Raw genomic sequence first — 13,798 nt, 5'->3', positions numbered from 1 at the left:
GATTCTTTTGTGACCCCATGGACTGTAGCCCATCAGGCTCCTCTAGCAATGGGATTTCCCAGGCAAGAATACTGGAGTGGGTTGCCATTGCCTATTCCAGGGGATCTTCCTGACCCAGGGATTGAAGCTTTGTCTCCTGCATTGGCAGACATTCTTTTTACCACTGAGACACCAGGGAGAGACTTTAAAAATAGCATATGGAATGCTGATTTCCAAGTAGTATGTATGTGATTATGTATGTATGTATGTGTGTGTGTATATATATATATATATATATATAATGACAAACCTAGATATTGTGTTGAAAAGCAGACACTGCTCTGCTGACAAAAATTCACATAGTCAAGGCTATGGTCTTTCCAGTGGTCATGTATGATTGTGAGAGCTGGACCGTAAAGAAGGCAGAACACCAAAGAATTGATGGCTTAGAACTGTGGTGCTAGAGAAGACTCCTGAAAGTCACCTGGACTGCAAGGAGATCAAATCAGTCAATCTTACTGGGGATCAATCCTGAATATTCACTGGAAGGACTGATGCTGAAGCTGAAGCTCCACTATTTTGGTCATTTTATGTGAACAGATGACTCATTGGAAAAGTCCCTGATGCATATTGAGGGCAGAAGAAGGCATCAGAGGATGGGATGGCTGGATGGCATCACCGATGCAATGCATACGAACTTGTGCAAACTTTAGGAGATGGTGAGGGACAGGGAGGCCTGGCGTTCTGCAGTCCATGGGGTTGAAGAGTTGGACACAACTGGGTGACTGAACAACAACAATCCAGGGACAATTGCAACATGTGAATCTCAAGTTCGAATCCACGTAAAAAAATCTAGGTTCCTATTTGTGACTCTACAGGACACATGTCCACAAGCATTGCATTACTGGGGAGACTACATTTCCCCCTGCAATCCTGCTTCCCTGGAGGATCACCTTTCCTTTTCACATTCACATTGAGTAGATGTCTGAAACCACATGACTGTTTTCCCTTCACAATGTATCTTGTCCAAGATTTCAGTTTCCAAGTTCTAAGTGGAGAGCTTGGGATTGATGCAACCAACTAGGCTGAAATGTTACCGCCATATATGATGGGCTCAGGATGATAGAAAGTGTTATCCCCACAGTGTGGACAAGGGGTGAAACAAATCCAGATGGTCCTGGGGCATCCTAAGTCCTTCATAACCTCAAGCAATTCAGTCCGACACTGGGCAAGTCTCCCAGGTTGGAGGATCCCCTGAGAGCTGAAACTCTCCTGAAGGACAGGGTACAGCTCTCGACTTAAACTGGGCAGCTCAGAGGTACGTCGCAGCATCTTCTCCATGATGGACATGGAGAGGAGGTTCCCACGCAGACTGAGGGATGTGAGCTGGAAGCAGTGGCTCAGAGCAGGCAAGATGGCCTCAAGGTGGGAGTCTCTGATCCCAGATTGTTCTAAGTACAGCTCCTGGAGGGTGGCTGAAACTTTCTCCAGCAGAGCTGGGAGGAGCTCAGGACTAGAGTAGGTCATGGTGACCCCACTCAGATTCAGGCTCTTTAGCTGACTGATGTTCGGGCTCTGAGACAGATGGGTCAAGTCTGAATCTGTAAGGAGGCAGTGAGTTATTGAAAGGTTGTCCAAGGGCTTCATCAGGCACCTGGGGGAAAAACAGAGACATTAGGTCTTAGATACTTGAGGTCAAAGCTGACTGCAAGTTGAGAGACAAGTGATCTGCCCAAGCCCAGGTTTGGTATGATGATCTGATAAGGTTTGAAACCCAGAATGGCCAGTCTTCTTGTAATCAGAGTCATTTATCCTTCTGTGCGACTGGGTCAAATACAGAGTCTTGAAAACTCTCCTCATTAGGCAAGCAGAGAAAAACTTACTCCACTTCTGTCTGAGGATGAATGAAGATAATGGGATGCACTAGGACAAGTTCAGAGGACAGCCTGATACCTTGTTTCAACTGAGAGTGAGTATCACTAAAATTTAATAGTAAGAGATACACTTAAAATGCTTCCAATCCATGCTTCCTTCACACATGCTTTCACCCCAGCTACCCATCTCAGGCAGGTGAGGCTTTTTGGGTGACATGCATAGAGGACCAACCTGGACAAGATCCCACAACATCCACTGAGGATGCCAGTCTGCACAGGCTCACTTACATCCCTGCTTTATCTGCAAACCATCTACCAATTTTTATGATCCCTACTCTATTACCATCATCTCCAGAGTCATGCATTTCCTATATATTAATAAGCTTATCTGAGGCTTTCCAGGTGGCACTAGTGGTAAAGAATTGGCCTGCCAATCCAGGAGACATAAAAGACAGGGGTTTTATTCCTGGGTTGGGAAGATCTCCTGGAGGAGTGCATGGCTTCCATCTCCAGTATTCTTGCCTGGAAAATCCCATGGAAAGGAAAGCCTGATGGGCTACAGTCCATAGTATTTCAGAGAACTGGACATGATTGAGTGACTTAGCATACACACATGGAGAAAAAAAAGCGACCTTTATAGATGGGGAATTAGGCTCATTGTGGTCACAAAACCAGTGAGCATGGAGCTTCTGTTTAAAATGCTCATGACAGATGGAATTTTCCATCTTCAATGCTCCATTCCCTTAATTATTTTCAAGTCACCTAAGCTATTGTTGCTGTTCAATTGCCCAGTCATGTCTGACTTTGTGATCCCATGGACTGCAGCATGCCAAGGCCTCTCTGTCCCTCACCATCTCCTGAAGTTTGCCCAAGTTTATGTTCAATGAGTCAGTGATGCCATCCAGCCATCTCATCCTCTGACACCCTCTTCTGCTTCTGCCCTCAATCTTTCCCATCATCAGGGACTTTCCCAGTGAGTCAGCTGTATGCATCAGATGACCAAAATACTGGCATTTCAATTTCAGCATCAGTGCTTCCAAAAAGTATTCAGGATTGATTTTCATTAAGATTGACTGGTTTGATTTCCTTGCTTTCCAAGGGACTCTCAGGAGTCTTCTACAGCACCACAGTTCAAATGCATCAATTCTTGGTGTTCTGCCTTCTTTATGGTCCAGCTCTCACAATCATACATGACCACTGAGAAGACCATAGCCTTGAGTATGTGGACCTGTGGCCAAGGAATGTCTCTGCTTTTCAAACACTGTCTAGGTTTGTCATAACTTTACTGCCAAGAAGCAAACATCTCCTGATTTCATGGCTGCAGTCACCATCTGAAGTGATTTTAGAGCCCAGGAAGAGGAAATCTGTCACTACCTCCAGCTTTTCCCCTCTATTTGCTGGTCAGTGGTACACACTCACCTGAGCATCTGGTCCAGGCAGCCTTCAAGGTAGAAAGGGGATTCCAGATGGAGATCCTGGAGGTGGTGCAGCCTCAGGAACTGAGAAGTAATTTTGACAATGTGCTGCTCATTCCACTCCTCAGGATCAAGCAGGTGGATGTGGGAGACAAACAGTTTCTGCACATTGTTCATCTGGCCCAGGAGAGGAGCAATCATGGCCAGAGTGGACAGATGCCAGGTGCAATTCACATGTAACTCCTGGATACAGTCCAGCTGCACCATGCTCAGGACATTCATAATATTATCCATGGGAAATGAAACAATTTTCAGCTTCTTACAGCACAGGTGTATGAAAGGGTCTCTCTGCTCTACCCACTTTAGCAGGTAAGTGAGGAATTCATTCATGGTTCTTTCCTTGAGGTGAAGTTCTGTGAACACCTCAAAGGCAGCCAAGGGCTTCTTGATCCTTGACACATCCTCAGCAATTGGTGCCATTGATGAGCTTGAGGACACATGGACAATGGTTCCAGACCACATTCTCCAGAAGTCCTGGCCAGTATTCCTTAAATCCAGCACACGCAATTTGCACTTTCTGTGGGGAATCAGCATATTGGCAGCTATGGTTTTTAGATCCACAAAAGATTAGGCAACACTCTGACTTTGCACCTCAGCTTTCACTTCACATTCCTGACATCACTTGCTTCCTTGCCCTCTTCTTCCCTCTCTGCCTCACATCCCTCCATCTCCTTTCCCTTGCCATTTTCCCTAACGTTCTACTCTAGTGCCCTTAGGCATCCCTGAGAGGAGGGTGGGCATGTACTTTCACATTTCCTTGCATCTTAGGCACACCTGCACTGCTGGAAGGCATTCAGCAAAGTGAACTCAGCAATGACCAAGTCTCTGCTTCTTCACTGGCATCATCAGAAGCCACTGGTCCATCCATTTGTCATTTACTCTCCTACTGTCACCTGTCTCTTCAGGACTGCCCACATCTTACCAGATTATGTGCATCTGACTCACCTTGGATGATCCTTCTGTGTGAGCAGGACATCGAGTCCATCCAGCACTGCTTGTAAGGTTCCCAGATGAGGCGTCTGCATCAGGCCCCCCAGAGGCAGGCGGACAAAGGGCCAGGCTTGCACCAAGGCTGTTAAGGTCTTTCTGTGTTTCCCACAGAATGCTTCCATGAAGAGTGGGGGGAAGAGCTCTATAGGCAGATACTCCAGAGTAGAAATAGCCAAGGCCTCATCAGTTAATAGGCTCTTCCCTGCCAGGTTCAGGAGTCTCAGGGGGTTCTGGATACTCATCCCGAATCTGCTCCTAAAGGAATCCTGTAAGAACTTTCAGAGAAGAAGGCATCTTTTTCAGGTAAGCATGAACACCCCTTCATCTGTCTCCCCACTCTTCAGAGGAACCAACTCAGAGTGGAAATCTCTGTTCTGGCAGTTGTGGAATAGCCTCAGTCTCGCACAGTTTCACTCTGGGCTCAGTTAGGAATAAGCCATAGCTCTGCCCCTATGGGCACCAAAACAAGAATCTCATAAGGACCAAGAAGGAAGAAACCCAACCCCTAGCCCATCCATTTCCATTCACTATTGTGCTCAATTTATGTTGCACTGGGAAGTGGATACCAGGAGACTGAAAGCTGAATATTTTCAGGGGGAAACATTTTAGACACTCACTTAGGGTCTTGTGGCTTCAATGGTAAAGAATCTGCTTGCAGTGTGGAAGACCTGGGTTCAGTCCCTGGGTTGGGAAGATACCTTGGAGAAGGAAAGGCTACCTACTCCAGTATTCTGGCCTGGAGAATTCCATGGACTGTATAGTCCATGGGGTTGCAAAGAGTTGGACATTACTGAAAGACTTTCACTTTCAGGCCTTAAAACTATGGGAATAGAGCATTATGAAACCCACTGCAGTCTCCAACCTCAGCTTCCACAGTTAACAGCCTTGGAAAAAGGCAGCAGATACCCCTAAAAGTGAATGCTATTTGCACAAACTATTTTTAACGTCAAGAAATAAAATTCCAAATAATCAGATGTTTTCATGACATAAAATCTAGTCGGTTAAGATATTTTTAAATGCCATAAAGGAAAGCATAGATCAACATATTTGGGGCTAATGAAAAATTACACTTAGAGACTAAACGATACATCTGAAAAGAAAAAGAGAGGAAAATCTCCCTGACATCCATTGCTGCTTGCCACCAATGGAAACCTCACCATCAAGATGAGGGTATCCTTTTCTGAAGGCTTCCCAGGTGGTGCTGGTGGTAAAGAACTTGCCTGTTAATGAGGAGACATAAGAGACTGAGGTTCGATCCCTGGGTTGGGAAGATCACCTGAAGGAGGGCATGGCAAGCCACTCCAGTATTCTTGCCTGGAGAATCCCATGGACAGAGATGCCTGGTGGGCTACAGTCCATAGCATCTCAAAGAGTTGGACACTGACTTAGTCGGAAGTGACTTAACACGCACATCCTTTGCTGAGGTCTGTAACTTACCAGCTCTGCTGTAATTGGCAGGGTACTCAGAGGTCGGATCTGGTGGAGAAGCCAGGCAGTGACTCCAGAGGAAGAAGTTTCTGCACCTCTTCTTTGATGCTTCAGCTTTTTATAGGCCTTTCTAATTATGTCTTCCCCCAACCAACTACTACCATCCAATAGGGAATGTGATGACTGATTAGATTTCTGAATGTCCATCAGGTAAATCCTGATTGGATCTTTGCCTATAATCAGATGAATTGATTGAATCAGATATTCATTCATGAGGGATACATGGGGGGAGGGGTGTCAAAGACTCAATCATTGATTCATTCCGGGAACACCAATTGCGTTTAACTAATAGGGTCATTTATGGAGGCTTCCCAGGTGGTGCAGTGGTAAAGAATTTGCCAAGCAGGAGATCCTAGACACCCGGGTTCCATCCCTGGGTTGGGAAGATCTTCTGAAGAAGAAAATGAGAACCTACTCCAGTATTCTTACCTGGGAAATCCCAAGGACAGTGGAGCCTGGTGGGCTACTCTCCATGAGGTCACAAAGAGTCAGACGTGACTAAGCATGGCACACACACTCCCTCCACACACAGTAGGGTCAGTTATAACCATGGGTGTGAGACAGGGAAGCCACTAATGTTTCCTGAGATTGGAAAATTAAAACAAAATTTGAAAGCACCATTGTTTTGGAATCTTTCAACAGATCAGTGTAATCAAAATGTCCCACAATTAAAGCAGTTGCAAAAACACTGTGGTGTCATTCCCAAAGGAAACAACATAAATTATCTGTGTCAAACTGTTACTTAGGTTGTACGTCAGAAATATAGCAGATCATGTCTGTTAAAGGGAGGAAGGCAAATGCAACTGGGGATGTGCTTGGTCCTCTAGGCTTCAGTTCAGTTCAGTTCAGTCGCTCAGTCGTGTCCGACTCTTTGCGACCCCATGAATCGCAGCACGCCAGGCCTCCCTGTCCGTCATCAACTCCCAGAGTTCACTCAGACTCACGTCCATCGAGTCAGTGATGCCATCTAGCCATCTCATCCTCTGTTTTCCCCTTCTCCTCCTTCCCCCAATCCCTCCCAGCATCAGAGTCTTTTCCAATGAGTCAACTCTTCGCATGAGGTGGCCAAAGTACTGGAGTTTCAGCTTTAGCATCATTCCTTCTAAAGAAATCCCAGGGCTGATCTCCTTCAGAATGGACTGGTTGGATCTCCTTGCAGTCCAAGGAACTCTCAAGAGTCTCCTCCAACACCACAGTTCAAAAGCATCAATTCTTTGGTGCTCAGCCTTCTTCACAGTCCAAATTTCACATCCATACATGACTACTGGAAAAACCATAGCCTTGACTAGACGGACCTTAGTCAGCAAAGTAATGTCTCTGCTTTTGAATATGCTATCTAGTTCAGTTCAGTTCAGTTCAAGGAAAAGTTGCCAAAGAACTCAATGTCCACCATTCTATTGTCATTGGATATCTGAAGCAAATTGGAAAGGTGAATAAGCTCCATAAGTGGGTGCCTCATGAAATGACAGAAAATCAAAAATTTGTCTTTTTGAAGTGTCTTCTTCTCTTATTCTATGCCACAACAATGAACTATTTCTCAATCAGATTGTGTCCTGTGATGAAAAGTGGATTTTATACAACAACCAACAATGACCAGGTCAATAGTCAGACCAAGAAAACGCTCCAAAACACTCCCCAAAGGCAAACTTGCACCCAAAAAGGTCATGATCACTGTTTGGTGGTCTGCTTCCTGTCTGGTCCACTACAGCTTTCTGGATCCTGAGAAAACCATTACATCTAAAAGGTGTGCTCAATAAATCAATGAAATGAACTTAAAACCGCAATGACTGCAGCTGGCATTCATCAACAGAATGGGCCTAATTCTTCTCCACAATGACATTTGACTGCAGATCACACAACCAATGCTTCAAAAATTGAACATATTGGGCTACAAAATTTTGCTTCATCCACCATATTTGCCTGACTTCTCACCGACCAAATACCACTTCTTTAAGCATCTTGACAATATTTTTCAGGGAAAATGCTTCCACAACCAGCAGGAGGCAGAAAATGCTTTCTAAGAGTTCACTGAATTCTGAAGCATGGATTTCTACACTACAAGAATAAACAAACTTATTACTCATTGGCAAAAATGTGTTGATTGTAATGGTTCCTATCTTGATAAATAAAGATGAGTTTGAGCCTACGTATAATGATCTGGTAGCTCAGAAGTAAAAGAATCCCCCTACAATGTGAGAGACCTGGGTGTGATCCCTGGTTTGGGAAGATCCCCTAGAGGAGGGCATGGCAACCCACTCCAGTATTCTTGCCTGGGGAATCCCCATGGACAGAGGAGCTTGGCAAGCTACAGTCCATGGGGTTGCAAAGAGTCAGATACCACTGAGCAACTAAGCACGGCACAGCACATAATGATCTAAAATTCATGGTTCAAAACCACAATAATGTTTGCACAGACTTAAATAGTTGAGGATTCCAGGCTCTCGAGCACAAGTTCAGGCTTAGTTACTCTGGGGCATGTTCGAACTTCCCAGATCAGAGATTGAACCTGGGTCTCTGCTTTGGCAGGTGGATTCTTTACCACTGAGCCACCAGGAAAGCCCCCTACTCTTACTCCTTATTATGATTTTAAGCCAACGTTTTCAGAGAAGTCCTGACTTAAGCCCAGAGGGGTGAAATCACACTTAGAATAAAACCCCATACCCATGAGAGATGCTAGGAGGGCTCAAACAAAACCTTGTGTGCACCAGGACACAGGGATCCCACTAGAGACTGAGACAGGCCTGCCTTTGAGCTCCTGCAGCAGCACAGGTCAGCAGTGACCTGTCATGGGGACAGGGGCTCTGTCTGTAGCAGACCTGGGAGACAGGGCATATGAGACCCACCATAGAGCAACTGAACAGACAATCTGCAGCCTGGAGGGCACAAAAAAAACCTTGTGCCCACTCAGACCCAGGAGAAAGGAGGAGTGACTCCTTAAGAGACTGACCCAGACCTGCTTGTGAGTGTCCAGCAATCTCTAGTGGAGGCGTGCATTGACAGTGGCTGCCATGCGGTGACAGTGGCTACCATGGTGTTATGAGCACTAAATTAAACAGTCCTTGCATAAGCCCTTTTGGAAGAGGTCACCAATACTGCCACTCAGTTCAGTTCAGTCACTCAGTCACATAACACTCTTTGCGACCCCAGGGACTGCAGCATGCCAGGCCTCCCTGTCCAACACCAACTCCCTAAGCTTGCTCAAACTCATGTCCATCGAGTCGGTGATGCCATCCAACCATCTCATCCTTTGTCATCCCCTTCTCCTCCTGCCCTCAATATTTCCCAGCATCAGAGTCTTTTCCAATGAGTCAGTTCTTCTCATCAGGTAGCCAAAGTATTGGAGCTTCAGCTTCAGCATCAGTCCTTCCAATGAATATTCAGGACTGATTTCCTTTAGGATTGACTGGTTTGATCTCGCTGCAGTTCCCATAGTTCTCAGGTCATTGGCCCCAGACTTAGAGTAACATCATCAGCTTACCTGCTTCTCAGCCTTAATCTTCAGTCTGAGATAAACTTCTGTCTTTGCTGGTACTCTAGTTTATAGACAGCAGATTGAGAGACTTCTCAGCCTCTAGGCAAACCCATTCCCATAGTAAATCTCCTCTAATATATACAGGTGACTCTGGAAAACACTGGTTTGAAATGCTCAGGTTCACTTACATACAGATGTTTTCCAAGAGTATATATTGTTTTATAGGATCTAGTTGGTGGAATCCAAGGATGTGAAAAAGAAGAAAAGGAAGGCAGAGAATAAATGATACAGGGAACTCAACTGAACAGGGGGTAGTGCCTCTAATGGACACATTGCTCAACAATCAGCTGTACCCTAGTGGTTACTCAGGAGAACCCTGACAAATACAGTATCTTACCACAGGCAAGAAGGTCACACAAACCCACAGGTGTTTTTGTTACACAACCTGACATCTGATGTCAAAACATGCTATTAGAGTCTTCCGTAATGGAGAGAGACAGGGGATTTTATGGAAATAAAGACAATTTCTCACTAATATAATGTAACCCTTGTAATTTTTGATTAGGTATAGAAACACTGAAACCATGTTACATGCCTCTATGATTTTAGTATTTTGCTAAAGGAAATTATGTAACTTCCCTAGTCAATAGATTAATTTAAAAAGGATCATTATCCACCATGGGTAATAGGTCAGCAAGGCTCATAAGTTTAGCTTATCTGCAGTGTGGATGACCCCTTCCAGAATTGGGAGCCATCCCTTTTTCAGTAAAACCCTTTCCACCCCCACAAAAAGGTCAATGACTGAAAGTTATGGAGGGACCAGGACAACCAAGAGGGCTGCTCATGTCCAGAGTCATGGCCTGAGTCAGCAGTGAGAGACCTGCCTGGGGTGTGCACTGGAGTGGCTCACTGGCCACTGAGTCTGTTTCTCTCTGTGTATATTACCCCACTGAACAGCTCCAGAAGTAAGCAAGGACGTAAGAGATGCACCAGGTTGAATAAAGGTGGGAATGGTAAGGTTTTGGATCATAGACAACTCAGTGCTTTTCTTTTTTTTAAATCAATGTCTGGAGATTTCCCTGATGTGAACTGAAAAATCAGGAAAAATACATCATGAACAGCAGCAATCCATTTACAATGAGGGACTCTTTATTTCCGACCATTTCTTTACAGCCAATTACCCAGGGATAACTCCAACATGTGAGTCTCAAGCTCAAATCCACCTAAAGAAATGTAGGTTCTTAGTTCTGACTCTACAAGCATTCCTATTCCAGGAGACAGTATTTCCATCTGCAATCCTGCTTCCCTGCAGGATCCTTTCCTTTTCACATTCACATTGAGAAGATGTCTGAAACCATGGCTTTATTTCCCCTTCACGATGTATCTTGTCCTAGATTTCAGTTTCCAAGTGCTCAGAAGAAAGCTTTCCATTGATGCTATGGACTAAGCAAGGGTGTTACCACTGTATATGATGGGCTCAGGACGACAGAATGTGTTATCTCCACAGGGTGGACAGGGGCATGAAGCTAATACAGATGGTCCTGGGATGTCCCAAGTCCTCCAGGATCTCAAGCAGTTCAGTCTGACACTGGGAAAGTCTCCTGGGTTGGAGGATACCATCAGAGCTGAAACTTTCCTGAGGGACAGGGTATAGCTCTTGACTTAGCCTGGGCAGCCCAGAGGTGTGTCGCAGCAGCTTTTTCAGGACGGCCATGGAGAGGAGGTTCCCACGCAGACTGAAGGACATGAGCTGGAAACAGCGGCTCAAGATATGCAGAATGGATTCCAAGTGGGAGTCTCTGATCCCAGATTGCTCTAAGTACAGCTCCTGGAGGGTGGCTGAAACTTTCTCCAGCAGAGCTGGGAGGAGCTCAGGACTAGAGTAGGTCATCGTGACCCCACTCAGATCCAGGCCCTTTAGCTGACTGATGTTGGGACTCTGAGACAGATGGGTCAGGTCTGAATTTGTAAGCAGGCAGTGAGTAATCCCAAGGTTGTCCAAGGGGGTCTTCAGGTACCTGGGGAGAAAGAGAGGAATTAGGTATTGGAAACTGAGGTGGAAGTTGATTGCAAGTTGAGAGACAAGTGATCTGCCCAAGCCCAGGTTTGAACTGATCACTTGATAAGGATTAATACCCAGAATGGACAATCTCATTGCAGCCAGTCATTTCACCTTTTCTGTGTGACCAGGTCAAGTACATAAAGTCTTAAAACCTCTCTCTCCTCATTACTCAAGCAGACAAAAATGTTCTCTGCTTCCTTATGAAGAGGAATGAAGATAATGGAATGGACTAGAACAAACTCAGAGGAGAGCTTGACATCTTGTCTCAATCAAGATTGGACATCACTGAAAGTTAATAGTAAGAGATATACTTACTAGGCAGGCTACCTTCCGAACATGCTTGGGCCCCAGACATCCATCTCAGGCAGGTGAGGCTTCTGGGTGACTTGCATAGAGGACAAACCTGGGCAAAATCCCACAGCATCCACAGAAGATGCCATCCTGTGGGGCTCACTTATATCTCTGCTTTATCTGCAAACCACCTTCCAATTTTTATGATCCCTTTGACACCCACTCTATTACCATCATCTCCAGAATCATGCATTTCCCATATATTATTTACCATATCTGGAGTAAAAAACATCTTTTTACAGACAGAGAATTTGAGATAGGCTCATCCTGGTCAGAAAGCTGAAGAACACAGAGCTTCAGTTTAGAAATGCTCAGGGCTGGTGGAGTTGTCCATGTTCAATGCCCTCTTCCCTTACCTATTATCCTAAGTCACCTAGAAAAGATATCTCTTCCTAAGAAGAAACCAAATAACTATCCTCTAGATTCTAACCCCTAGTCTATAGTTTCCAGCACAGTGTCCCGTTCCAGAGCCTCTCTCCAAGTTTAGACCCCTACCTTGATTTGTGTGGTTATGTGATACCATAGTTCACAATGGAGCAGCAAAGGGGACAGTACATTTGCTATTCTAGTGTTGGATTTACTGTTACCTGGTCAGTGGTGCACACTCACCTGAGCATCTTGTCCAGGCAGCCTTCAAGGTAGAAGGGGGATTCCAGATGGAGATCCCGGACGTGGTGCAGCCTTAGGAACTGAGAAGTAATTTTGACAACGTGCTCTTCCTCCTGCTCCTCGGGATCAGGCATGTGGATGTGGGAGATGAGGAGTCTCTGCAAATTGCTCATCTGGCCCAGGAGAGGAGCAAACATGGCCAGGGTGGACAGATGCCAGGTGCGATCCACATATACCTCCTGGATACAGTCCAGCTGCACCATGCTCAGGACCTTCATAATTTTATCCATGGAAAATGAAAGAATCCTCAGCTTCTTACAGCACAGGTGTATGGATGCTTTCCTCTGCTCCACCCATCTCATAAGGCAGGTGAGAAATCCATCCATGCTCCTTTCCTTGAGGTGAAGTTCTATGAACACCTTGAAGGGAGCCAAGGGCTGCTCCATCCTCGGCCTGTCCTCAGCCCCTGGTGCCATTGAAGAGCTTGAGAACACATGGACACTGGATCCAGACCACATTCTCCAGAAGTCCTGGCCAGTATTCCTTAAATCCAGCACACGCAGTTTGCACCTCCTGTGGGGGAAACGACAGATTGGCAGTGATGGTTTTAATAATATCCACACAAACTTTAGACAACACTCTGACTTTCCACGTGAGTTTTTACTTCAAATTCCCAACATCATGTCCTCCTCTCCCCTCTCTGCTTCACCTTCCTCCATCTCCTTTTCCTCTTCCATTTTCCTTAGCTTTCTACTTCTAGTGACCTTAAACATCCCTGGGGGGAGGCTGGGGCTTGTACTTTCAGATTTCCTTGCATCTTAGGCACTCCTACACTGCTGGAAGGCATTTCCCAAAGTGAGCTCAGCAATGGCCAAGTCTCTGTGTTTCTTCATTGGCCTCATCAGAAGTCACTGGTCCATCCATGTGCCATCTGCGTTCCTGCCTTCAGCTGTCTGTTTGGGATTGCCCACATCCTACCAGATCACGTGCATCTGACTCACCTTGGACGATCCTTCTGTGTGAGCAGGACATCAAGTCCATCGAGCACTGCTTCTAACGTTACTAGATGAGGGGTCTGCATCAGGCCCCCCAGAGGCAGGCGGACAAAGGGCCAGGCTTGAACCAAGGCCTTTAAAGTCTTTCTGTGTCTTCCCCAGAATGTGTCCATGAAGAGTGGGGGGAAGAGCTCGATGGGCAGATACTCCAGAGTAGAAATAGCCAAGGCCTCTTCTGTTAGTAGGCTTTTCCCTGCCAGGTTCAGGAGTCTCAGGGGATTCTGGATACTCATCCTGAATCTGCTCCTAAAGGAATCCTGTAAGAACTTTTGGAGAAGAAGGCATCTTTCTCAGGTAAGCATGAACATTACTTCCCCACCCTTTAGAGGAACCAACTCAGAGCTAAAGTCTCTGCTCTGACAATTAGAAGAGCCTTAGTTTTGCAAAATTTCACTCTGGGCTTTGTGGGCACAGTGGCATAGCTCTGCCCGTAGGGGCACCTG

The 13,798-nt window shown here is 45.7% G+C and overlaps 2 protein-coding genes across 2 annotated transcripts; both read right to left on the bottom strand.

Moving 5' to 3' along the window:
* Positions 1–1,059: 1,059 nt before the first annotated feature.
* LOC120879816 (melanoma antigen preferentially expressed in tumors-like) lies at positions 1,060–4,560 on the bottom strand. Its single transcript, XM_040262814.1, has 3 exons — positions 4,274–4,560; positions 3,273–3,845; positions 1,060–1,633 (listed from the first exon to the last, which is right to left on the bottom strand). The coding sequence occupies exons 1-3, from the start codon at positions 4,558–4,560 to the stop codon at positions 1,060–1,062; spliced, it is 1,434 nt and encodes a 477-aa protein (XP_040118748.1).
* A 6,213-nt stretch (positions 4,561–10,773) lies between these two features.
* Positions 10,774–13,588, bottom strand: LOC120879815 (PRAME family member 8-like). The gene is made up of 3 exons (XM_040262813.1): positions 13,302–13,588; positions 12,301–12,873; positions 10,774–11,296 (listed from the first exon to the last, which is right to left on the bottom strand). The coding sequence occupies exons 1-3, from the start codon at positions 13,586–13,588 to the stop codon at positions 10,774–10,776; spliced, it is 1,383 nt and encodes a 460-aa protein (XP_040118747.1).
* Between the last annotated feature and the right edge of the window lie 210 nt (positions 13,589–13,798).

Source organism: Oryx dammah, unplaced genomic scaffold (genome assembly GCF_014754425.2).
Source record: "Oryx dammah isolate SB20612 unplaced genomic scaffold, SCBI_Odam_1.1 HiC_scaffold_21, whole genome shotgun sequence".
In the NCBI taxonomy this organism is placed as follows: Eukaryota; Metazoa; Chordata; class Mammalia; order Artiodactyla; family Bovidae; genus Oryx; species Oryx dammah.
Note: the sequence above shows the minus strand (reverse complement) of the source record. Positions and strands in the feature narration are given on the sequence as shown.